Source organism: Balaenoptera borealis (assembly GCF_965194805.1).
Source record: "Balaenoptera borealis genome assembly, chromosome: 2".
Classification (NCBI taxonomy): domain Eukaryota; kingdom Metazoa; phylum Chordata; class Mammalia; order Artiodactyla; family Balaenopteridae; genus Balaenoptera; species Balaenoptera borealis.
In genome coordinates, this window is record NC_138867.1 from 78,923,791 (window position 1) to 78,951,200 (window position 27,410).

Sequence of the window (27,410 nt, forward strand, 5' to 3'; positions counted from 1 at the left end):
AACCTCAAATTCATTGCTTTCTTGGACCCAAACCAAGGATCATACCCCTAGACATATAAACACTAATATATATATAATAGATAACTAATAAGAGCCTGCTGTATAAAAAATAAATAAAATTCAAAAATTCAAAGAAAAATTCATTGCTTTCTCATCATCTTCACTGGATTTTAGTTCCTAGTCATTTAATTATCTCTCATAATGACCTTCATTTTGGTCTAAAGAGGCAGTTCCAGATTTGCAGGATCTGAAACTTACACAATTTTAGAGGTCCTTTGTAAGAAAAAAAACTACAAAATTACAGATACATATATGTATACAAATGAATATTTATTTAGAGTGTGAAAAGAAAGCACAAGAAATTACAACTCCGAAAAAGCTGTCAAATACGACAGACATTAAAAAAAGTTTCTATTATTTAAAAACCTGGGCTTCCCTGGTGGCACAGTGGTTAAGCATCCACCTGCCAATGCAGGGGACACGGATTCGAGTCCTGGTCTGGGAAAATCCCACATACCACGGAGCAACTAAGCCCGTGCGCCACAACTACTGAGCCTGCACTCTAGAGCCCGTGAGCCACAGCTACTGAGCCCACAAACCACAACTACTGAAGCCTGCGCACCTAGAGCCCGTGCTGTGCAACAAGAGAAGCCCGTGCACCGCAATGAAGAGTAGCCCCCGCTTGCCACAACTAGAGAAAGCCCACGGGCAGCAACGAAGACCCAATGCAGCCAAAAAAAAAATAATAAAATAATTTAAAAAACAAAAAAAACCTGACACTTCTTTAACTTTTTGTATATTTTTTGTGCTCACAGTCTTTGCAGTTCTTCACATGATAACCACTTTTTGAGATTTTCTATAGGGAGAAGAGAATGATAGTTTTTCTTCCAGCGTATTTCTTCACTCTCCACATCTTTGTGATGCTGGGCACTTCGGTTTTTGTTGTGTTTGTCTTTCAGCTCTGCCTCTTTGTGTCACGATGCCAAATTAGTCTGCACAGTGGGTGGAAGAAGCATTCCTGAAGGCCATTCATGTACCAGGACAGCTCGCAAACACTTACAAGGAAGTGACTACAAACCACAAATAATATCTCGCTAAACCTAAATTTAAATTCCCCTTAGCAGGATCCTAAAAATGTCCGTGGCTACTCCAGAGCTGCCTGATGCAAGGTGAAGTGAGCTGGACTGGAGAGAGACTTATGTCTTAACCAGACATAGTCAGAATATCTTATTTTGCAGATTTTACAAAAGCATACATCATGTGAAAGAATCTAATGCCTAGGTTTCTCCCAAGGCTTTGGAAACAACCCACAAGGAAGGGCCTTGAAACTTAGGCTTCCTGGTAAATCAGCCTCTGGTCTCCTTTTCCTGCTTGGCTTCTTTCTGAAATGAATCCTCTCAGAATAATCATTCTAGAATATGTCAGATCATGGTACTCAATTCTTTAAAATCTTTAGAAACTTTCTTCTTTTTTTTTTTCTAACTTTTATTTGCAAAATTTCAAATCTAAGAAACTTGATAAAAATAGAACAGTGACCTCCAGAAATTACAAATACAAACACACACACATACACAGCACACACACACTTTTTTTTGTTTGAACCATTTAAGAGTAAATTGTAAACATTATGGGATTTCTTCAATCCTGATTAATTAAACATGTCTCATCTAAGAACAGAGTCATTTTCCTATTAACCATAATGCAATCATCACTCAAGAAATATACTATTACCTATTATACTATTATTTAAAATATAACCCATATTCACATTTTTCGACGTATTCCAAAGCTGGTTTTATTTTTTGTTTTTTTAATCCAGGATGAAATTAAGAACTATGCATTGCATTTAGTTGTCAAGTCTCCCTGGTCTCTTTTAATTCAGAACAGTTCCCAATCACCCAGCCTTTTTTTGGGGGGTGGGGTATCTTTCATGACATTTTTAAAGAATCCAAGCCCATTATTTTGCATGATTCCTTCAGTTGTGATAACTGTGGTTACAAAATAGTGATTTCCTATCATTCCTTCTACACTTATTAGTTGGCATTCTTCTGTAAATAAGGCTTTCCCTTTTCTCTGCTCCCACGTCTTTCTTTAAGAGTCACTATGATTCATGGGTTTGTTTTTTAAATTCAATATTTTATAATCTGTTCTTCTCATTATTCTTTCTGATACTCCAGTTACCCCAGATTTGCCTAGGGGAGCCTCTTCATGCTCTCTCCAATTAATTTGAGTCCTTCCTTGCTTTCTGGCACAGATGTTCCAGGCTCATCTTAGGCTTGGCCTGCTCTAGGACCCACGGGCCTCTCTACTTCCGCTGGCGTCCTCCAGCTAACCTCCACTCAGTTGCCCTTGGTCTCCTCCTCGACCCCCTTTGCGAGGCAATGAGCACTTACATGTTGCTGCAGTGCATGAGGTCCCACCTGTCCTCCAAGCCTCAGCATCCCTCTTTGGTCGTCCTGTGTGTACTGCCTGCAGCCCCTCAGGTTTTTCTAGTTTCTGGGCTGATGAGAGTCTCTCCTAATGTTTGAGGGCTGCTGCATGTGCACACCTCCCTTCCTCCTCTCTCTTTCTCCCTCCCCCATCCCTTGCTTCCTTCCTTCCTTTCTTTCTCCTTCCCACCTCTTCCCCCTCCCCCTCATTATTTCATCATTTCTGTGATTTGGCAGGGAGAAGAGATTGCAGTGTGGGCTTAGCTTGCTCTCTTGAAAGTGGAAGCGATGTCTTCCCTTTTTTCTCACCTTCAGGCCTCAGCATGTGCTATACTGTGTCATGCTCTGAGTGGACTGGCCCTCTGCACAACCCCTGTCATATCTGCATAGCGAATTCATCCTTACCCTTTAAATCGTTCCCTCTTCTGTGAAGCCTTCCACAATCCCCCAGGTAGAGTTAATTTCTTCTCCTCTGTTCCTATGGTGATTTTGTACACCTTTATTTTAGTACTTTTTTTTTTTTTTTTTTTTTTTTGGGCTGCGTTGGGTCTTCGTTGCTGCACGCGGGCTCTAATTTTGGCGAGCGGGGGCTACACTTCGTTGTGGTGCTCGGACTTCACATTGCAGTGGCTTCTCTTGTTGCAGAGCTCGGGCTCTAGGTGCACGGGCTTCAGTAGTTGTGGCACGTGGGCTCAGTAGTTGTGGCTCGTGGGCTCTAGAGCACAGGCTCAGTAGTTGTGGCACATGGGCTTAGTTGCTCTGCGGCTTGTAGGATCTTCCCGGACCAGGGCTCGAACCCATGTCCCCTGCACTGGCAGGTGGATTCTTAACCACTGCACCACCAAGCAAGCCCCAGTACTTATAATTGTCTGCAGTCGTATCTGTCTTGGCTCAGTTGACTATGAGTTTCATTTATCTGTGTATCTTTATATCTCTGCTATTTGAGGTGTGGTAGGTGCTCAAAAAACATTTGTTCAGTGAGTGAATGAATGGCTTTATGAATGATATACAGAAGTGAAAAGATTATTTTCACTAACAGGTTGAAATTAATTTACCTTGTAAGATGTGATTACAAAGTAATTACAAAGCTAAATCTGTCTCTTCAACTCAAGGACACGTCTTGCAGTCTGTGGAACTGTGCTAGGTGTTCTGGTAACTCCTCTCTCCAGCTCCTTTAAGAACAAGTTCGGCAAACACAATCAGTCTCATCTCTTTCCTTTGTTATACGTGTTTTGACAAGCTTGACTGTGTGTGTGTCTTCATAATACTTGGCTCTGAATAAATTTTTGGCTTTTACTAAATATTGAATCTATCTTTTTTTTTTTTAAAGCTTTTTTCCTCTTGTTGTATCTTTTTTTTTTTTTTTTTTTGGCTGTGTTGGGTCTTCGTTTCTGTGCGAGGGCTCTCTCTAGTTGCGGCGAGCGGGGGCCACTCTTCATCGCGGTGCGCGGGCCTCTCACTATCACGGCCTCTGTTGTTGCGGAGCACAGGCTCCAGACGCGCAGGCTCAGTAGTTGTGGCTCACGGGCCTAGTTGCTCCGCGGCATGTGGGATCTTCCCAGACCAGGGCTCGAACCCGTGTCCCCTGCATTGGCAGGCGGATTCTCAACCACTGCGCCACCAGGGAAGCCCTGAATCTGTCTTTAAAGTAGAAATTTTTCTCCAGGCTTGACAAAGGTGTATTCATAGCCTTAAGTTCCTGAAAGCGGGCATCCTATCTTTTCTTTTTGGAGCTCTGACAGAGCCTAGTACATTGCAAGGCTGGAATTCCTCAAAGGATTTCTAAGACTCTCAAGCACTGGCAAGATTGTAAGAATCACCCTATCAGTTCTCAAATCCATTGCTTTGAAAGAGATGCCATTCATTTTAATTCCAGAGTTACATTGTGTTTGCTTTAAAAAAAAAATAGACATTTTGTGATAACACCTTGAAAGATAATATATAAGAAAAAAAAATAAAAGACTACAGTGTTAACTAGAAGAATAACACTGATTCTGAAGTTCCAGGACTCTGAGGTAGGCTCATAGGAGTGAGTCCTGAAGAAGGCACCACAATTTAAGATTATATTGGGTCTTCTCATTGTTCCTGATGAAATGCTAAATGTAGGTTTATTTAATCCATAATGTTTTATTGATTCTCTTACCTAATATGTAATGACTAGGCATTTTTCCTTTTGGGTGCAAGTGAACAAAAAAAAATGTCTTCTGTGACATAGAGGAGATATAATGATTGGATATAAGGAGGCACTTTCTAGGTTGGTAAGATGCTTGTGGCTACACACAATGGAAAATCCCGCTCAGCTGGGTTAAACCTGACACTAGCTGGATTTTCCCTGAAACCAAGTTTATTTCCTAGCCATTATTTTACATTATGCTCTCTTAATTTTTCACTCAAAACACTACTGACTTTATTTTTGTCCAGAAATAAAGTTTAATAAGATGATCTGCCTACCCACCCCATTCCATCAGCATAAGGAGAGCTTTGTAGTCATAAGAAGACCTCTGTCTTCAGAAAATCAAAGGCACTGTTTATGAAGGCTTTGTAAAGAATGTGAAATACCAATGTGTTATTTTTCAAGATAGGCTAAATTGTGTTGGTAACTTTATTTGTTCTGAACCAAAAATGATCTTAGAAAAAGTAAATGCAAGAACTCAGATTAGGATTTGTTGTATAATTTGGAGAAACCAAGCTTCATTTTTAAATCACCACATCTTTGGAATTAATAATTTTTTACTCAAACTAAATTTTTATCTTATCTTTTGATGGCTCTTTATCAGGTAGAGCAAGTAACAGTTTTATTGTTTCTCCATCTCTAACACACAAGGAGACTTGGACAAGTCAGTTAACCTCTCTGAGCTTCAGCTTCCTCCTCTGCAAAATGAGAACGTGAATACATGGTTTCTGAGCTCAAAATGCTTCAGTGAAGCTGAAGCTTCAGTGAAGCTAAATTATCTAAGTCGTATGTGTATGTGCACACATGCATGTTACATGTATAGTATGCACGTGCACTGAATATCCTTAGCGTGCACGCCATGTGTACATACATGTGCTCCATCTCTGTGCAGTTCATTGGTAGGACATTTGTTGTGTATGCTGTGGCGGGGAGTAGCCTAAATGCCCTTTCAGGACCACTGTACTTACTCCCTCAGTTACCTGGTCTTCAGGCCGCTGATGGTGAACAGCTGAGTCCCTTTCCAGGCATTATCCCTGTGCTGATAGAAGCCGCTTGCCCAAGGTTTTGCTCCCTCCACAGGGCAGCCCTCCTTTAATTACTGGCTGATGTAGGGATACAAAGGCCCAGCTTTGTATGGGGAACCACTCTAAAGGGCCATCTAAGCTCCAGAGGCCCCTGTTGAATGGCTCAGGTCTCTGTTGCAACAGCATTGCAGTTCGAATTCTTCCTCTGCCCAGTCCTGCTTCCTGCACCCTTGAGAAGAGACGTTCCCAAGATCGCCCCCTAGTAAACCTCCAGCACACCAGTCTCCATCTCAGAGTCTGCTTCTCAGGGAAGCCAGCCTACAACAACAACATGCTCTTTTAGAAATGGATTTACCCCCTTTTGACTTGGCTGCCTTTTGAACAATGACATGTCTGATGATGTAGCATGAAACCAAACAAAGCTGGCTGACGAATATGGAGTTGAACATACACTTTTAGCGTTATGAAGGTGTGTCCTTAGAGATGGGTTGATGTACAACCTTCCCAGCCATAGGTCTGTACATGGTACAGCCATGAGTCTTGGGACAGTTCACATTTTGAGTAATTACTTTTTATTCCTTCAGTTTTTAATTTTTTAATTTTGAAGCAGAAGATAAAAAGTGACTGGTTTGATCTCTGCAGTTGAATGCTTTAGAGTTCAATAATTGAAACGTTTGGATGAATAAGAACGTACTTCATATGAAATTTACAAAGACTGGCAATTTTGCAGCCTTAGAGATTGAGGTCAAGTTGAGGATTCTATTAAAATAAAAGTATAAGATCTATTCAAACTTAGTGAATATATTTAAAGTTTATTACAAAAAAAAAAAAAGCGCCAATCCATGGTTTCTATGGGCAGTCAGGTTGTTGATTTTGTATTGATATTCAGGATGTCAAGGTTGTATAAAAGGAAGCAGGCCTGGCATTACGGGCTGATTGGTCTAATTACTATAATAGCCTTGGTAATATTCATTCACCTATTTAAAAATTCTTCTGTTTTCTAAGATCCTATTCATTCTTCTTGCATTTAAAGCTTGGTTATCTTAGGGACCTTGCTGTTATCACTGACACTTCTTATTCAGAGTCTAGTGACTAGTGGATATACTAAATGGCCCTGAACTGTGATTCTGGCATGAGCTCTTAATTTGCTGTTTAATGTCCAGGTTGTCTAGGTACATTTTTTCATGTTTAATTTCAAAAGTCTTTGTTCCTCATATTCATTTTCTCAGAAGAGTTACCTTGCACATGCCCACTGTGTACCTCAGACAGAGGGAGCTGTGTCAGTACGACGGAAGGGATCCAACTTGCTAAAGAACTAGGAGCCACCTATCTGGAACTGCACAGCCTTGATGACTTCTACATAGGAAAATATTTTGGAGGAGTGGTAAGTGGAAATTTCAGTCACATAAATTAGAGTCATTTGTCAGGTTGGCTCTTTAGCTGTTTTCCAGAGCCTCAATTAGAACTTTAGTTTTAAAAGCAGGATTACTTTTAACCTTGTGAAATAAAACGGGAGCAAATACAAAAAAGGTTTTGTCAGAGTAAAACTCTAATTTTACTTCTCTCTCCAAATGAAACATTTTCTGTTGTCTAATACGATACTTTGAATTTTCCATTTGATGACACTTTACACAAACCCGTGATGTCTGTTCAGCAACTGACATTTTGTCACTTTTAGTGAAAAGATTTAGTAATCTTTACACAGCTTGATGAGCCTGGCAACCTGAACCAGCAGGGCCTGAAAGTTCTCCTTCATTTCTGTCTAGTACTTGAGAAGGATGATTTTTCTTCACTATGTGTGCTTCGGCAAGATTTCATATACTCCTGATTTTGCTGTAGCTCACAAAATATCCAGAGGAACTACTCGTACAAGTGGCTTCTTGTTGGACAGGTGGGGGGGAGCCAGGGTCTGCTGCTCTGTTGCAGAGGCATCCATTGGGCCCTGCAGGTATTTTGAGGCCCACCTTAGCCCACAGCACCTACGCTACGACACTAGGATTGCGTGGCCCTTGGAGAATACCTGTGGAGTTGTATCATTTAAGTACTACTGACTTTGGAACTATCTTTTCAACCCTCTAAGGAGTGACTCCTTTCAACAGACAAATCTAGTAAACATTGACAAGAGGCTTAAACCAAAGTAAACCCTACATTAAGCAGGAGCACTTTGGACTTCTCCATCAGTTCCTAGCTCTTCATCAAGTACTTTATCCAGTATGCCAGACTCTTCATGGTATATATTCATGTCGAAATGTTGAGGTGTCTACAGATGACCTGAGAAATTTCATTTGTTCTGGAGATACTCAACTCCAAATAAGAACCAAAGATAAAATAAGAACCCAATATAATAGTTCTGATTTCTGTCAAATATAAATGGCTATTATTCATTCAGTAATGTAAAGAAACAATAATATAGCATTAAGGAAGATACACTCACAATTGATGTTATCAATGACTGTGAGAATCTTCTGTCTTATTTGTTTAGTGATGAGCAGTGGGTAGAAAGGTAAAGAGGGGTGAAATGTAATTTTTCTGTCAAGCTGATTATATTGCAGTGGCTTAAAAAAATCTTAGTTTGTTGTAAGAATTTTACATTTCCCTGAAATTCCTAGGGAGTTGTGTGTGTGTCGGGGAAGATAGTTTGGTTTCATTTGTTGGAGAAGATGGAGCTCTTGGGGGCCTTTGGTCTCCTGGTTCCCCTTTCCAGGTTCCTGACCCTGAAATTCTCAGGATCACTCTTCCCATTTCCCAACTCCCACTTTCTCTTCTTTTCTCTCATTGTTTCTCTTTGTTCCTAACACCTAGTGTTGGAGGCATGATGAGAATTGAAGGTGTGGTCAAAGTTAGGAGAAAAACTTGGCGGTTTCTTTTTTCGCTAACTCAAGACTTAATGAGAATATGAAAATAAGATGAGAAAGATCTCGTTTTAGACTCTTGAATAGTAAAGTACGACTGGGATCTTGAGTGTAAGAAACAATGGTATTTGCAAGAATATGGATGGAGTGATAATGTCAGAGTGAAAGGAGCATTTTACTATCTTGTGTTTAAGAGTCGGGGAGGAAGAGCTGTGCAGTGTTACCCTCAGACCTGGGCAAGGGTGGCATGTGCCCTGGAGCTCTAGAAAGCCTTATCTGGTCCTCCTCCAGTTGCACCCCTTCCCATAGGGCACGAGTTGATGGAGCCATGGGGATGTGCCCACTACAGCTAGTAGCTCCCTTCCTGAGCTGCATCATCCATGTGGCAGCCACTAGCCACACGTGGCTGTTTATATTTAAATTAATTAAAAAATAATTCGGTTCCTCAGGTGCACGATCTACATTTCAGGTACTCTATAGCTACACGTAGCTAGTGGCTACTGTTCCGATGATTAGCACAGATGTTATAGGACATTTCCATCAAAACAGAGCAGAGAGCTCTGTGGAACAGTGCTGCGACCATGCCCCCAAACCCAGGACCCCAGAATTCTCTGACCAGCTGGCTCTGAATCTGTTTCCCAGGTCTGTACAGGCCTCTTTCCTGCGTCTGTCCTCCTGAAGGTGGACTGCATAGCCGGTGTTTGCACCCCTAGTCCTGAGTGGTGGCTGAGGGGGGACTGCATATGGGGAGCGGGGGAGGGCACAGTGGATGGGGCCTTGTTGTATAGGTGTGGATGTCCGCCTGTATGCACCAGCCTCCTCAGGTGAGGAGGTGTGGGGTGGAGGAGCGGGAGAGAAGAGGAGGGGTGGTCTTGGGTCCCAGGAGTTAGGGGCCAGCTCTCCCTGTGCTGCATGAAACTCCCGAGGACTCTAAGAATTTAAATCTGAACCTGGCCTTCCAGGCTTTAATGATGACATACTGGTCAAAGCAGGAGGACAGAATATATTTTACATAACAGTTTATTTTCTTGATTTACAACACTTAAATATTTAAGTATGTGGTATGTGGACCTCCATTTGTACTTTTGCCCCAGGCCTCATACGCCTGGAGCTATGTAAGTGCATGTGGTTAAGATTTTTAATTTATATAATAAATGATGTATTTCAAAGTAACTTATTCAGGAAAAGAAGTAGAGCGCGTGTGAACTTTCCTAGTTGATATGGGTATATGTGACATAGAGCCAGATCTGTTCTTGCCTTGAATTTCTCTAGTATTAGTTGCTGTGGTTGCCCACGAGATGGTTATTGGCAGTCACACAGTTGTACTGCTTGGCTTTCTTGATTATTCAAGAGAAAATACAGTTCCTGATTGATTGATAGTTTATTTATGTTTAGACAAGGCACAATCTGTTCTGCTTGAAAGATTTTTTTTTTTTAATAAAACAAATTGTTTAAAAGTGTTTGCTAAAGCATACATGTAGTTGGTACTGGCATTAAAAACACTTGGCAGATGTGGTTTGGGGTACAAATAATCATGTCAGATACATCATTTCATTGGAGCTTTAATTAAAATTTGATTCATGTTTTAGTTGGAGTATTTTATGATTCAAGCCTTGAATCAGAAGACAAGTGAAAAAATGAAGAAAAGGAAAATGAGCAACTCGTTTCACGGAATTAGACCACCTCAGCTTGAACAACCAGGTGCATTATTAGCCAATGTCTAGACATTCAGTTGATATTTATTGTAGATCATTTCACAAGTCATAGCAGTTGTTCTCAATTTTGAGTGTGTTCAGGACTCATTTGGCATTTTGATTCAGTAAATCTGGGATGGAGCCTGAATCTGATTTTTAAATAAGCTTCCCAGATGATTCAGAAGCAGGTGGTACCTGGACCACATTTTGAGGACTGTTGTCTTAAAAACTTGAGCCTATGGATTCTTAAAAATAGTGTGTGTGGTAGAGAGCTGTTCTAGATTATAGTCTAATGAGAAATAACCAAATGTAATGCATGAAACTTGAGTGGATCCTGGTTCAATAAAAACATCTAAAAGATGTTCTTGGGACAGTTGGGTAAAATTTCAATATGGACAGGAAATTAGATGATATTATGGAATTACTGTTAATTTTTTTATGTACGATAATAGTATTGTGGTTAATAGAAGAATGTCCTTATTTTTAGGAGATAAATGTGAAAGTATTTAGAACTGAACTATCCTGATGATTACAACTTACTTTTAAATGGTTCATGAGTGAGAGAGGGAGAGAGAAAATCTAGAGATAAAGCCAAAAATGACAAAATATTAATAATTATAGAATTTAAGGGCAAGATATATGTGTGCTCATTGTATCATTCTTTCAACTTTTTTGAATGTTTGAAAATGTTCATAATACAAGTTTAGAAGACAATAGTTAAAAATAAATAAAATTACATCAACTGTTATCAGAATTTATTGCATAATTTTGTGATAGCAATGGTAGACTAGTACTCTATTCAGATCAATTAATTATGGATATTATTTTAAAAAGGTACTTGATAAATATTTGTTGAATGAATGAATGTAAGTTAACAAACCAGGAAAGTATAAATTTGTACAGGAAGTCAATTCCAAGTTTTAAAAAATGTGGATACATAGACCATTAAATTGACTTTGCACTTAGTGGTGTGCACAGTGAAAGGGGCGACATGGTCTGTTATGTAGCAAACACTGGAGCCTTAAGTACTGTCTGGATGAGAAGAAGAGTGGGGAATAGCCAAATAAATAATATTGACAGATAATTTCTTAGTTCTTGTTAATCAAGAAGAGAAAACATACCAGTTCCTCAGAGAAAGCAAAGTATTTCATGTCATTTAGCACTAAAAGGAGTTTCTCCTGTGGGTCTTCATCTGGGGACGCTAGGTGGGATAGTGGGCAGGGCCTTCAGGAGTGTCCTGTCAGCAGTACAGCCTCAGCTTCCACAAGACTGTCTCTTGTACCCCTTCCAATGGGAGAGCTGTGGAATTGCACTGATTGTAACCCAGGGTCCAGTCTGGGTTCACACTGAACATAACCCAGTCTGGGTACACGTTTGTTCTGGTGCTGACTTGTTCTAAGGACAGATCCTGGGCTCTGGGGCATGTGGCTTTCAAACTGTTCTCAGACTTTCAGGGTCTGTAAGGTGCCTCTGGCAGTGGAGAGGAGGCTGGGTAGGGTACAGTGCAGAAAGAGCCTGGCCCCCAACCTACCTTGTTGTTGTCCATTTTGTAGACAGGAGTTTTGCTTTAGAATAAAATTTTGCTTTAGAATAAAATTTTTATTCCTGAAGAAGTTTGAATTGCACTTGTTTAGATGGTTGCATAACCTTCAAGCAACCCTTCACAGATCACACTGTCCTCAGCGCAGCTGTTGCAGAGAGTTCACAATTAGGACCTATGATGAGGGCCTAGGGTGTGGTCCTCTGTGTGGAGGTCCTGCATTTGATGGAGGCTAAGCTAATTTTGTTAGCAACCACACTAGGAAATGGAAGGTAACATCCCCTCTTGGAACTCAGGGAGCCTAGACAGCAATCTCCCTGAGGTGTGCTGAGGGGAAGGAGCTGGTTCTCGGGAAGCATAGTGTTTTACTAGGAGGAAAAAAAAATTTTAGCATCAGAATAAAATGTTCACGATGGTTTCAAACAATAGAGTCTAAGACTCTGAGCCCTAGCTTTGAAAGGCTGCAGTTTTAACAATTTATCCCTCCACCTCCATTTCTAGTCCCAGAAAGAAAACAACTTCAGATGTGAGGTTGGGTTCTTCAGAACTTATTCAGTAATTTCTTTGAGTTTTTTTATCTGGTGAAAGTAAAGGATGATGACAACCAACATACTAAAATTCAGTATTTGGAGAAGAATTTTACTTTGGGACACACGTAGTGAGAAATGCTCTTCATGGCATTAGTACATTTTTCATTTGCACTACACAAAGTAAATACAGTATTTCTGTGTGTCTGTTTTAATCCCTGGGTAATTAGTTTATATGTGTTTATAATTAGATTAAGCTATACAGAAAGTGCTGTTTTATAGGTCAGAAATGGCCAAATATTGGCAACTTCATATAGTTCAACCTAATAATACTAAAAAATATTGTTTTGTTGTGTTTGAAACAAACCGGAAATGATGGGGGCCCATAGACCTAAAGAATAATTTATTATTTATTTTTTTTCTTCTTTGAAACAGAAAAAATGCCTGTCTTGAAGGCTGAAGCATCACATTATAACGCTGACCTGAATAACTTGCTGTTCTGCTGCCAGTGTGTGGATGTGGTGTTTTACAACCCAGATTTAAAGGAAGTGGCTGAGGCCCACAAGATCGTTCTCTGTGCCGTCAGCCATGTTTTCATGCTGCTTTTCAATGTGAAGAGTCCTGCTGACATTCAGGATTCCAGTATCATCCGAACTACCCAGGATCTCTTTGCTATAAACAGAGATCCTGCGTTTCCAGGTGCTAGCCAGGAGTCTCCAGGCAACCCACCCTTACGAGTCATTGTTAAAGATGCCCTCTTCTGTTCTTGTTTATCGGACATTCTGCGCTTCATTTATTCAGGTATCTTGTCAAATGGTTCTGGCACATTCTCATAAGCTTTTGAAATGAAGTATAGCCTGTGGTCTCAGGCTATACTGGTTGGTTTTACATTTCTCTTCTTCCTACCATCTGAGGTGACGATTATACATGAAGTAGTATTTTGCTTTATCGATAGGAATTGGTCCAAGCTTTCTGTCTCTTTACAAGTTTCCTTGCCTTGGTTTTAAATCTACTTGTAAAAACAATAATCTCTTTTCCTATTGAGCAGCTATTTTAGTATTTTATTTTTAAAAAACTCCAAAATGTGAAAATACAAGAATTTATTGTCCATTTTAACTTTAAAGAAATAAAATACTTCATGTATATATGAAAATAAGTGTCTTTAGCTACTTATTCATTTTTTTTGTTTGTTTGACCCAGATTTTGGAGGGAATTGAGGAGAGAAGTTAGCATGGTCATTGCATTCAGTTTAGCAACTAGAAACAGTTGCTAATGTTAGTCTAAAGTTAGTTCAAGCTGAGATCTGATCAACTTTGGCTATGATTATTTTAGACTTTACTTCTTTTATTTACTGTGCTCTTTGTAAGATTCAGCTTATCAATTGTTTTTCTTCTTGTCCTTTTAAAAACTGAGTAGCATGTATATTCTAAAGATTAGACTCTTCATGAGTTATTTTAGCAGATGAACTGAAGGTCTCACATCTAAGTGTCCTATATAAGAATGGAAAAGAATGGATGTAAAATGATTTTTAAAGTAAGCATCTAAATATACATTTTCTGAAGATTTCTCTTTTTTTTAAAATTATTTATTTATTTATTTATGGCTGCATTGGGTCTTCGTTGCTGCGTGCGGGCTTTCTCTAGTTGTGGTGAGCGGGGGCTACTCTTCGTTGCGGTGCGCGGGCTTCTCATTGCGGGGGCTTCACTTGTTGGGGAGCACGGGCTCTAGGCGCACGGGCTTCAGTAGTTATGGCTCGCGGGCTCTAGAGCTCAGGCTCAGTAGTTGTGGCGCACGTGCTTAGTTGCTCCACGGCATGTGGGATCTTCCCGGACCAGGGCTTGAACCCGTGTCCCCTGCATTGGCAGGTGGATTCTTAACCACGGCGCAACCAGGGAAGTCCCAGATTTCTCTCTTCTTTAGTTTTCTTTTTCTACTTGGAATCATATGCTGATGAATTATTAGGTTGAGGTCGATCCTTCTCTGGAATGTGTCTGGAGAAACATTTATGATCTGTTTTTAGACTTCAGAATTGCAGATTGATGACAAGTTTATAAAAGTTTGGAAATAAAGAAAAAAGTGTTATTTAGCGTCAAAGATTTGGGTAGCCTTCAGTTGAAATGATTGATGTTAAGATTTCCCTTTTTTTCATTTGGGTTGTTTTTAGTTTTATAAGTTAAAATAAAAATTAATGGTTGTGAGAAACACAGTTGCAGCATGCAGATTTAAGTGGATTAAAAATATACGTATTGGAGTAGAATGTGGTGGTAGGTATTAAATCCATTGTTCAGTGACTATTGGCTTGGAAAAGGCATAAATAACCACTCGTAGAGAGCATGCCAGCACAGTGCCTTCAGCGTGGAGGCTTCTCTGTAAGTGTTGGTTGAACTAGTGAGTAGACGCTAATAGCTGTGAATCATCATATGAATAAACCAGATAAGTTAGACTTCATTTAGTACTATGGATTTTTATGTTTAAACTTAGAATCTCACAGTTCAGAATTTAAGACTAATTTTGAAAAACCAAAATGTTTACATGTTAAAAGAAAAAAATGTCTTTAATGATATGTCAGAGAACCATGAAGGAAGTGTTTGGCTTTTCTTTTCAATGAGTTTGCTGTTGAAATTATAAATTATTTAGCAAGTTTCCCACAGTATCCATTAAATACTTTCAAAGGCACACAAACACTTTGAGGTCAGTTTTATCCTGTTTAGTATGGTAGCAATAAAATAGCTAGATGTCCCTCCAGTGACAGAACCTGCTTGTCTTTCTCCTAGGGAGTAATTTTTTTTTTAATTGTAAAATTAATACTTGTAGATGGAAAAAAGGGGAAAAAAAAAGAAAAAGTTCTCCTCATCCCCCAGTCCCCTTCCCCGGAGTCCATTATAACTTTTTCATGTGTTCACTCTAATGCTTTTTGAAAGAAATTAATATATTGAGAAACTTACATTAATGAAAATGTAATTTTTGGTGATTGCTGTTTTCTGGGAACCACAGGTAGTTTCCATGGCTGGAGCATAGAGTGGGAGGTGATGGCTGGAAGGAGCTGAGACTGGCAAGGCCAGTGGGAGCTGTTCCTAATGTCCTTAGAAGCTGATCTAGAATTTTATGCATGATCAGACTGGGCTTTAGAAAGATCATCTCTGGTGATGGTGGGAAGATGGAATAGAGCAGGCAAGACAGGAGTCCAGTCAGAAGGCCCTGTTATTCTGGAGCTCAGCCTTAGGAAGGCCAACATTCTGAAAATAGGTAGTTGGTTGGTCTTGCGGCTTGTCCATCATCTGGACCGGTGGTTTTCAAACCTTAAAGTGCATACAAGTCACCAGGTGATCTTGTTAATGTACAGATTCTGATTCAGTGGGACCTGGGTGGGGCATGAGGTTCTGCATTTCCAACAGTCTCCAGGCAATGCTGATGCCATGGCCCACAAGTAGCTGCAGCACCTGCTCTTGGAAGAACTGGGACCAGCCACAGCGGATAAGGGCCTGGAATTCAGCCCAGAGGCCCAGGAGAGGAACCCAGTTATTAGTCTCAGGGCACAGGGTCAGAATGGAGTCAGCTGCAAGGCTGACTGATGCGGAGCTGTCTGGAACTGGGGCTGTCTGTGCCTTCTTGTAGCCCCTGCCTGAAGTTGGGGAAAGTGAATGCTTAGCGGTTGGGTGGAAACTAAGTGAGCCTGGGAATAGTGATTAGAGGGCAGAGGGGCATGATGATGGCAGGGAGGAGTTGCTGAGCTACAAGCCCGTGACCAGTTCAGAGCACAGGCTTCGTAGTCTGATACTGAGCTGTTACGTTTCTGCTCTGAACTCTGCTTGTATGTGACCCGGTCAAGAGGTGGTGTCAGGTATGAGCAGGGCCACAGGCCATTGACCTGGGGCTACAGGGAGACCCGGATGTGGGTTGAGGAAATGGGAAAATAAATGCTTCAGCAGGTACCTGTTAATTATTCTTCAGTTATTTACAAAGTATAACTTTAGACTCAAGCAAAAATGATATTGTTTGCTGTGTTTAAAAGACATTAAAGCTATATTTGCACAGTAAAGACAGTTTTGAAAAATGCAGAAAATTTGTTAAGAAAAATCAACCAGATTCCCATTCTCAAATGTCTAAACGTTTATTGATGTTTTGTTTTACCCTTTTAGTCTTTCTGAATCGGTTACTTTAAAAAAAAAAATTTTTTTTTTAAATCAAAGCAAACTAAAATATTAAACCTAATTTTTTTTTCTTAGAGACTTCAATAAAGAGGCCAGGCTTGTGTGTTTTGTTTGTTTGTTTGTCTTATTGTTGTTGAACATTTAAAAACTTTTGAACAGAGCACAAGTCTTAAGACCCAATTACACACTGGTTTCCTCACAGCAGCCCAGGCCTGTCCGCGGGTTTTGGAGGGAACCGCGGAGGACAGGAGCCAGTTGTACTCACGTCAGTTGGGCTGGGATGCAGAGGCAGAACTCCATGACAGGGCGTGCTTGGGAATATTTGCCCTGAGCAAAAACATGGGCTGAAAAACCCGATTAAACCTATCTCCTGCTTTATAAAAAAAAAATGAACCAAATTACAAAGACTGTCTTAATTCTTTTTAAATAACATGCTTCTTTTTTTTTTAACCTTTAGGAATTTGAAATTTTGTAGGTATTGTGTCACCATGGACATTTGGGTCCTGTATTTAGGAAGGGCCTGTTTAATCCTCTGGTTAAAACTTTACCCATATAATAAAGGCTTCTGTTTATTTTCCTATTCAAATTTCTGAGCAAACAGATACAGTGAAAGTGTGTATGTTTTGCATATGTTAATTTCCTCTTGGAAACTGTTAACACTGCGTAATGTCTGAGTACTTAATGGCTAACACTGAAGGAGGAATAATCTGAAAAGTGAGGCCGGCAGTTTCCTGGTCTTGAGGAATAATCCTTAAATGGTGTACAATTGTAACATTCTTACAATACACTACACAGTCTTTATGCTGGCAAATTCCTGAGTCAAGGGATCTCAGATGGTGAGGAATTGAAGTCTTTGTAAGAGGCTCAAGAATTTAGTTTTGAGCTCTTCCTGCCACAGATGGCCCTTAGAATTTCACATCACTTAATGAAATGCTGCCAAAGTAAATGAATCTGTGGAAATGAGCATAGTATTTTCCAGCTCCTGAAATTATTCTGCACTGCATGAAAACACAGCTGAATGCACAGTGGTAGACCATGCTCTCTAAGGGTCTAAGTAAATAGGTGCTCTGAGAAGTTAACTAAAGAAAATCGCAGTCAGTTATGCAAGACAAGTTCTAGAGCTCTGCTGTATGTACAACATTATGCCTATTGTTAACATAATGTATTGTGTACTTAAAATGATGTTAGGAGGATAGATCGCATGTTAAATGTTATTACCACACACACACAAAAAAAAAGAAAGAAAAGAAAATCTTAGTCTGACTGTTGCTTTATTAGGACCTAAGTGTCAAAGATGGTTTGATTAGCATTTCTAATTATGAAAACAGCCCAATCATTAGAGTGCCCTTATGAACTAGTCTTACTTTCCTTTTCAGTTATTGGATCTTTCTGTGTGTGTTCTCAAACAGATTGGTGGACTGTAGAGATTTACCTGCTACTAATCCCATATATTTAGATTTGATGCTTGCTTTCTTTCAAGTACTCTTCTGAATGGAGATGTATTGTGTAGATGTTCTTTAGTTAATATAACTTTACTTTTAAGAAACAATATCTGTGCTGTCCTTTAACATGCATGAGTGTAGACAGTCAAAACTACATACATACACTGTTTGTTGCTTGCCACTGACCCTGGGTTTTGATAGTGGATGAAATGTCTAAAGGAAGAGCAATAGTTGTCAGCTCTCAATACACATTAGAATCACCTGGGAGGCTTTTAAAATTGATGTCCGGGCCCCAGCCCCAGAAATTCTAATCTAACTGGTCTGGGGATAAAACCTCCAATGGTATTTTATAAACGATCTCCAGGTAAATGTAATGCACAGCTAGAGGTGAGAATCACTGGCTTAGAGTGAATTTTCTTGATTTGGGGTCCCTTGGCTTCTAAGGGGTTCTTCTACTCCTAACATTTTTTAAAAATATTTTTAATTACCTTTTTTATTATTAAAAAAATTTTTTAACATCTTTATTGGAGTATAATTGCTTTACAATGGTGTGTTAGTTTCTGCTTTATAACAAAGTGAATCAGCTATACTCCTAACATTTCTATACAGACTGCAATGTCTATATGTGCATTGGAAATTTTCGGGAGTGGTGAGCCAAAAATTTATCAGATTGTGAAAAGAGTACGTGACTTTAAGTTGAAAATCATTAGTTGAGGAAGAGGAAAACTACTACACTTCGCTTCTGTCAGCATTCTTGTCAAGGGCAGGTAAGGAGAAGTTTAAAGATAGGCAAACATGCTAAGTACTGCGGGGCTCAGCTGTAATGAGGCCTGAGAGCAACTGGACTGTCAATGTGATTCTTCAGATGAGCTTTGGATCTCCTTGGTACAGCCTGGCTGCAATTGCCTGATCTCATTGGTTCAATAAATATTTATTCTGTGCCCTCTCCACTCCCCGGTATTCAAGAAGGCATCTGGCAAAGTTCTGGGTACATGAAGGGAAACATCAGAAGAGCTAGATTGAGAGTAGATAGAAAAGGATCTCAAGTTACCCAGAGAGGTGAAGCGACTTGCCTAAATTAACACCAGTCATTACTGGCAGAGATAAAACTAGAAACTGGGTCTCCCAGTTGTGTCTACACCTTTTTGAGTTATATTTTTAGGAGTTAGGACTTTCTGTAAGCCATGGGATGGATAGGGGTAATCTCAAAATACACTTTTGGAAACTTATCAGCATTGATAACAAGATACATTTGATGGGGAAAAGGCCACCCGGGAGCAGGGAGGCTGGGTAGGAGGCTGCTGTAGGCCAAGTGAGAGGAGTGTTTGGGGAAAAGGGGAGCTTTTGCTGACCCTGTGTTTTGTAAGACACAGAGGAAAAGGAGCTGACAGAAGTGAAGTGAGCCTAGAAAGAGATGGCTTGAAAGTGGGTTGGGGTGAAAACAAGGGAGGAAGGGACCAGTTGGGGTGATTTTTTTCTAATGTCATGGTTGTGTAGCTCATCAGAAAATTATCGAGCTCCCTTCTTCAGGTTGGTTCTGTAGACTTGGCTATGGAACATCCTACTGTGACCCTGACAATGCATGAGACCTTCTGAATACATTCTGCTCCTCTGCCTGATGGTAGTCACTACTCTCCATGATGAGTATGATTTAATCCAACCTTAGAAAGGACCACAACTACCTCTTACTCAGGGCAAGTAAATAATTTGGGTTTGGACCACTTGTGATGGGAACTCATATACTAGCCATTGCTGTTATTGCTAGCTGATCACCTACTATAAAGAGATAGTAGCTGTTCAGGAAGAAGGACTCCAGGTTTTGAGAAATAATTTAGGTGAAGGCAAACTTTTTTTTTTTAATGTGAGAGCTGTTTAAATGTTTTAGTGTAATTACACGGATATATATTTGATAAATAAAAATTAAAAGAAAATACTAAAAAAAGGAACATTGATACCTAATAAAAGATTTATTTTTATTCCTGCTCTAACAGAAAATCCAATGTATATTAATTTGTTCACAGGCGCCTTCCAGTGGGAAGAATTGGAAGAAGATATCAGGAAGAAGTTGAAAGATTCTGGGGATGTTTCAAATGTAATTGAGAAAGTTAAATGCATTTTAAAAACACCAGGAAAGGTAAATTAGTTTATTGTAAGTTAGTTTACTTTGACTTTCTCTGAATTATAACTGATATACTATGGATGAATATACTGAGTCGTGAGGAGTGTCAATAATATATAGTTTTCCTTAAGTATATTTTTTCCATTTAAATATTTTAAATATAAACACATGATTTCTTGCTATCTCTGATTTTATTTCATGTGAGAATTCAAATATGTGTGAGTCATGTCTTTAAAATGTTGGTTTGTGAATTCCATTCTCTGAGACATTCCCCTAGGGCTCTGGGAATATGCAATCTATGTCAAGAATGAAGGGCTGTTGAATTTGTCCAGTTACAGTTAAGCTTGCTGTGGGGGGATGCCTTCTCACTGCTCACGATTTCACTCCAAACAGCTTTCAGGCGCAAGGCAGTTTCTGTGTGTGTCTTTTTCAAGAGTTCCGAGAAATCTGTTTGACTAGGTAGACAGTTAAGGATTTGTTTCTCACCTAGTATAGATTTAAAATTATACATTAGGTTCAAAGATTATAAAAATGTAGACTTTGTATATGGTCATAAACTTGTACACATGAAAGCTCTAGTAACAGATTGTGCAGAGTCTATAAGGGCCTTAAAAGTAAGTTTGTTAAATTTTAAGATGACTACATTATACAGTATAGCCAGTGTATTCTTATTTCAGATTCTGTGATAAACAAATTGGCTACAGTAGATAAAAAAGGTAAGTTGTGTGCAATGCTTAGCAGGATATAGGTTTATATTAACTGTAAAAAAAAAGATTATTTCTTTGATTTTTATACAGACGACTGTCAATTCTACAACCTAAGTTTATTAACAATTTAATATTTTAAAACTGCATCGACTTTTATAAAGACTCCCAACTATTCTTTAATTGAGAAAATGATCTCTCTCTCTCTCTTTTTTTTTTTTTTAACAAAGTAACATGGAATTAAGGGGCAAGACCTTTCTTTTCTTGTTTTAATAACACATTGAAGTAAGCACACAGAAGCTGTCCAGTTGTACAGGTGTATGGCAGGGTGGCAGCTCTCTTACAATCTAATTCAACTAAATAATGCTTTTGTAGAAACGTGCACATAAACTTGCATTCTGCTTTTCATAAGTTCCCTAGATTAACTTGTTCATGGACCAGTGAAAATGTACATCTGTATTCTCTGCAAACTTCTGCCCTCCCATTTTTTTCAAATTCAAGACGTAGGTGGGAGTTCCCTGGTGGCCCAGTGGTTAGGATTTGGGCTTTCACTGCCATGGCCTGGGTTCAATCCCTGGTTGGGGAACTGAGATCCAACAAGCCTCATGGTGCAGCCAAAAAAAAAAAAAAAAAAATTCGAGGCATAGGTGACAAGGAAATCTGTTACAACAGATTCATAATCTGTATATATCCATACCTGAAGTACATCTACATATATTCATGACGTACAAATTCATAAGCTTTATATAAATGGTTAGGATGGAAGTGTTGCCTTTTGTTCTAAACCTGAGCCTTTCCTTGGGTTGGATTCTGAACACAGTCATTCCTTTGAGTACCAAGAATAAAACAAATTCTTCTGGGGGAAGGGAAAGCTGGGGACTATATTATTCCATGAAATTGAACTAAATTCCCTCCTTTGCACAGGAGGACAGAAGATTTCTTCTATGCTTTCTTCCTGTGCTTTCCCGGGGTAAGGGTCTCTCTCCTTCATTGAGTATTGGGAATCAGGAAATAAACATTTAAATTGTGAGTCTGCCACAAATTACCTGTGGCTTTGAGTAAGTCTTCTCAGGGCTTTTTATAAAATGAGGGATAAACTGGCTGATTTCTAAAACCCCTTCTAGCTCTCAGGTTCTGGTGATGCTTTTTCACCGTTCCTCTCCTTTATGTGTGGCAGTCACCCAAACCCTCTCCAAGAGTTCCTTCAATGTGTATGAAAGTATATTGTGTGTAGGACCTGAGACTATAGGAGCAGGATTTGTATTATCCTGTTTTGGTTGTCTGTTTTGCTCATGGATGTCATTCTGGAGTGTATGTTCTTTGGGAGGAAGGATAACATTTTTTCCTTCTCGCCAAACATTTTAACTTCCCACCATAGTAGATTAACCCAGAGTGGGGAGTAGGTGCCGTTTATTCTTATTGCTAAAGTTGTATGCTTGATTATTTCTTAGGGATAAAGCTTTCTGAATTCCCTACCTAGCCAAGCAGAGGGTCAGAGTCTACCCCAGGCTGAGGTTCTGAGCGTCAGCCAGGGAAATGGGTGATGGGTGAGGGAAGAGGAGCTGGCCCTCAGTTTCTGGGGTTGTCAGAAAGGATTGTCTGAAGGATCACAGAAAGGATAAACAAAGCACCAAATCCTGAGTGGAGAGCAGAGGAAGGCTGGAAACCCCCAGGTCAGAGATGGTGTTACTGGAGCCCGCCAGTTAGCAGTTGTGAGAGGACAGATAGGTGTGGTCATGGGACAGGTTCTCCAGAGCTCCAGATCATAGATGCAGTCAACCTTTGATGATCAAGATTCCAGCAATGACAGCTATGGGCAGGAAAGATATTCAGGATTATAAGTTTGCAGATTAAGATGGAGATGAATTAATCCATCACTCTCAGGTGTTTTAATGTTGGATCTAGTGAGCAGTAGGACATGGTGTGATAGGTGAAAAATATGTTTTCTTAATTACAAATTAAGTTTTGTGTATATATTTTCTTAATTAGTGAATAAACAAGCAGGTTGTATATGCAAACATATTGTACTAGGTGTTCATATGAGATTGCACTACTGTTGTCTGTTTCCCAGCTAACAAAAGTCTGTGGGGATTCAGGACCCCACAGCTTCTCAGCTGTAGAGTCGAGTTTTCACTTAGCCAATTCCTTCACCGCTGTGAGTGCTGCATAGGGCAGTGTTGCTCATTGACAGGTAGCAGATGTAGTTCTTGAGGGTAAGTTTCCGTGAAAGCTGTGATCAGAGATGCCATAGAGGAGGTAATCATTACTTCTTTAGACATTTAGCACAGTTTTCCAAATTCTCTAGGCAAATTACCAAAGCATATTGTATAACATTTCCCCTTGTATTTTTATTTTTCCTTATAGTTTAATTGCCTGAGGAACTGCAAAACCTATCAAGCCAGAAAACCTCTGTGGTTTTATAACACTTCCCTCAAGTTTTTCCTTAATAAACCAATGCTTGCTGATGTTGTCTTCGAAATACAAGGTATAGTTCAATTTTTACAAAGTTCATTATTCATTTTTATTTCTTGTTTTCTTACCTAACTTTCTATTTCAGCTTCGAATATTTTGGGTGAAGGAATGACTGTTCTCTATTGTAGGATGTAGATTAACACGGCTTGAATTTCTACAAAAATTTTCTAGGGAAATGAGATATTTTATTAAAATAAGAAAAGAAATGTATATATTTTTTTCCTTATTTTTATTTCCTTACCCAATGCTTCATTAACTTTTAGGCACCAGCAAGGGACGGGGTGATCTGTAATATCGCCCCCTTGTATATTTTTGTTTGTGTGTTTCTTTAAGATCCTAGTTTTTGAATCATCTGAAACCAGCCCCCTTAACATTATATTACCTCTAGTTTATTTTTTCAGCTCTCTTAATTGAGCAAAAGGAACTAGTCTGGTTGAGGGTCGTGCCTGGCTTACATCAGGCATCCGTAGATATTGCTACATTTTCTCCTTATGGCACTGAGAATTACCACCGGAGCAGCGGAGAGCTGCTTTTTATCTCTGTAGCAAAGTAATGCTACCTAATTTTAATAAACATGAGCTGTTTTAATGCCCATTATTGATTATTCGCTTGGATACTTTGGTCACTTTAGTAGATTGAAAGCATAGTATTAAAAATGAATTGTGAAATACCTTCAATTATGCAAGAAGACTAGAAGGAGTTGTTTCAGATGACTTAAGTAGCACTTCAGATGGGCTATTACCAAAAGGAAGATATAATTTAATTTTATGGTAGAAATGTATGGCAGCTAACAGTAATTTACTTTTTAAAAATTTTCCCCAGAAAGATCGTTTTACTTGTAACTCTGCTCACTTGCCAAGACAAACAGTGAATTGGAAACTTTCCAAGGTGCGTTTGGCTAAGCTACTGTTAGTAGCTGCAATGTGAGCGTGGGCCACTGAGAATGGGACAGTGAGTGACCTTGAAATTATATAAAAAATGATTTGGTAAAAAGAAAGCTAACAAGGGACTAAATTTGCTTATAATTTGCATAGGAAGCACTGACACCAAACATTGTTAGTGTAACCTACTGAAAAGATTTTCATGGGGAATATTTAATGCATGAAAATATATGTTGTGTTAAGAGAAAAGAAACAGCAGTGATGTGGAGAATCCTTTCTCATAGTCTTTTGCTTTTCTTCCATGATTCCACCTACTGACCCTTTGCAGGCACCTGCTCACACCCCACCTTTGCAGACGCTGGATCTGCAAGGGTTCCTTGTAATGCCTGTGCTGATGCTGAATGGCAGCTGCTCTAGTACCCTTTGTAGCCTCCTCAGCTCAACAGCCAAGGTCTCTGAGGGAGTCAGGAGCAGAGAGAAGCAGGAATGGGTGGAAGCAGGGTCCAGCAACAGCTTCTCTGCCATCAGCTGGAGGAGAGGCAAACTGAGCTCTGAGGAGTGTGGGGAGGGCAGCTTCCAGAGTGTAGAAGCAGCAGTGTTGTCTGCTCTGGAGGAGGGTCTGGAGCGCTAGCTCTAGCCTTGGCTTTGCCTTCCAACCAGTGTGTGTCCTTGGGCAAGTCCTTAATATGTCTGGCCTTGAGTCTTCTCATTTGTAAAGTGGAGAAAGTGAACCATGTAGATTCTAAAAGGTCCTTTTTAGTGTTAAGCTTGATGAGATGATAGTAACAGACCAGGTCAGGGTCTTGCTTGGATGCATATTTACTATATAATAGGTTTTGTTGTGTTACTTTACATTTCTGATCCTCTGTTTCCTCACCTATAAAATGGGGATACTAGTTTCTACCTGGGAGAGTGGTGAGTGGTCTTGGAGATGGAGATGGTGCATATAAAGGTGTGTTTAGAGGCCTGATGGGCAGACTCCACTATGCTCCCCCTACAATGGCATCCAACACTGGTGGATCACTGCTTTTTTTGTGTGCTGAACCGAGGGCTGTAGCAAATCCTTTTTAAAAAATGTTCCAGGGCTTCCCTGGTGGCACAGTGGTTGAGAATCTGCCTGCTAATGCAGGGGACACGGGTTCGAGCCCTGGTCTGGGAAGATCCCACATGCCGCGGAGCAACTAGGCCCGTGAGCCACAACTACTGAGCCTGCGCGTCTGGAGCCTGTGCTCCGCAACAAGAGAAGCGGTGATAGTGAGAGGCCCGCGCACCGCGATGAAGAGTGGCCCCCGCTTGCCACAACTAGAGAAAGCCCTCGCACAGAAACGAAGACCCAACACAGCCAAAAATAAAATTAAAAAAAAAAAAAAAAAAATGTTCCAGGCATCACTGACAACTGGCTGGAGTTGACATGGGATATAAAACCTATTTACTATCCCTGAAGTAAATAGTCATCAAATATATACATATACAAATATATATATATACACACACAAATATATGTGTGTGTGTGTGTGTGTGTGTATGTATATATATATATAAAACTACAACCCACAATTTGTTGCTTGAGTTTGTATCTTTTTCCATTAAATACTTTTAAAAAAAGCAGCCTAAAACTAGTTATGGTTAACTTTTGGATCTGATGTAGAAAGGTATGTTTCCTTTTGACATTTGAATCTGTGCCTTGTGAAAAATACTTTTACAGAGTTATATTCTGTCTTGTTTACTTAGTACATATTCTAAATCTCTCTTGAGCTAGGCAGGTTTCCTGTTTTCAGAATAAAACAAAAAATGATTCTAAAAATTTCATTTTTGAAACTTGGCAAGTAGTGTGAAGAAGGTATGACAAATGTAGTATTTTATTTTAGTATATAAAAAAACAAAGATCTTTGATAATCTGTGCAAAGTTACTAGAAACTTGGGCTTTTAAATTTTGTTTCACTCTTAAAACTCTTTTCCTTAAAAAGAATTCTTCAAAAACAATAACAATTAAATACTCCAAAGGAAAGTTACTTTAGGCCTTGACATTTTGAAAGGACATGTTTATCTCTTAGCTTGAAAATTGATGTCTTTTTCCCCCTAGTAATTCTTCAGCTCTATCCTATTGCTGTTGCATAAATAATCGTTGCATTATTTTCATTCAGCATGTTTTATACAGTGCTTATACATTTATACAGTTTATGTACAATGTTTAAAAATGTGACTATACTGAGGTATTGTATTACAGTTTCACAATAGAACAATTTATAACACCAAAACAGTAGTTTGAAAAGGTGAGAAACAGAAATGGATGTTTTCTTGGAAGTATAATGGTTTTTCAAACTACATTCGAAGCTTGAAATGGGCTTTGAAAATGCTTTAAGGTACTGACTGTTTTGTTGCTGGTTTTGTAACTCTGTTGTAACTACATTATCAATGGAAAATTTCTGTTAAAATTTCAAGGTTACCCATCAAGCTTCGTTCCCATCTACTACTATCTACTAGGTATTTTCTTGCCAATCTTAAATCCCTCTGCTTAATCCAAATGATGGGTTATCTAGTTTGTTTAAGCCATACTTCGAATTTTCTTTTTCTTTTTTTCATGGTTCCCTATTTAAGATTTTAAGACTAAAGTTACAAGTCAAATAACACCGCCTGTTTGAATTCCTTTTCAATTGCCGTGTACAAATATATCCAGCATGCTTTAGTTATGGAAACTGGTTATCCCCCGGAGATGGGCACTGTAACCTTGAGGGCAGGTGACCTAAAGGCAAAGAGGCAGAGAGGAAGGGGAAGGGGCTGAGAGGGGAGGCTGCCTGCTCGTAGGTGAGGACCTGGGAAGAGAGCTCCTTTGGCTTCTCCCTGCGCCCTCCTGGGGGAGGTGCGCCTGTGTGGGTGACAGTACCAAGCAGGGAGCTCAGAACTGGCACTGTCCGGAGTTGCGTATGCATCCTGAGGGATTATTGGTTTTGGAGAAAGTCACTGGGTTTACGTGGAACTTTTTTCTCCTTTTTCTGAGCCAGAAGATGTTTTGCGTGGATTTCAAGAGGATGAAGAACAGTAATTGTAAATATTTTGGAGAAGAATATATGTCCCTGAGAAGTATGAGATTTAGGGGCTGCCAGGTGAAGACTCTTGGGCAGAGCAGAGTGGTCTGGCTCATAGTGTTACTTTCTGGAAAGGCACAGTTTTGTCACTTACACTGGCGGTGGTGTCTTCCACCAAACTAAAAGCTTGGCTACTCCAAAGCAGGGTAGCTCCGTATTTCTCATCTTTGTACCAAACACGGTGATTGGCACATGGTGGATGCTTGGTGATGATCTGTTGATCTGATCTAGACTGAACTGAGGGCTCACTATGGGTTCGTGGTTTCCTAAGGTGGTGGGAGTGGTAGGAACTGCTTCTCCACCTGTGAGCCCTGG

General features: G+C 39.6%; 1 protein-coding gene across 4 annotated transcripts in view; it reads left to right on the plus strand.

Annotated features, from left to right (window-relative positions):
• The window catches only part of RHOBTB3 (Rho related BTB domain containing 3), an 83,266-nt gene that overhangs the window by 10,669 nt on the left and 45,187 nt on the right, over positions 1–27,410 (plus strand). For all 4 annotated transcript variants that reach the window (XM_082377292.1, XM_082377293.1, XM_082377291.1 and 1 more), the window contains exons 4-8: positions 6,857–7,011; positions 10,069–10,180; positions 12,676–13,041; positions 19,855–19,967; positions 23,021–23,141. In XM_082377292.1, coding sequence (XP_082233418.1) covers positions 6,857–7,011; positions 10,069–10,180; positions 12,676–13,041; positions 19,855–19,967; positions 23,021–23,141 — 867 coding nt within the window. The remainder of the gene's footprint in view (positions 1–6,856; positions 7,012–10,068; positions 10,181–12,675; positions 13,042–19,854; positions 19,968–23,020; positions 23,142–27,410) is intronic.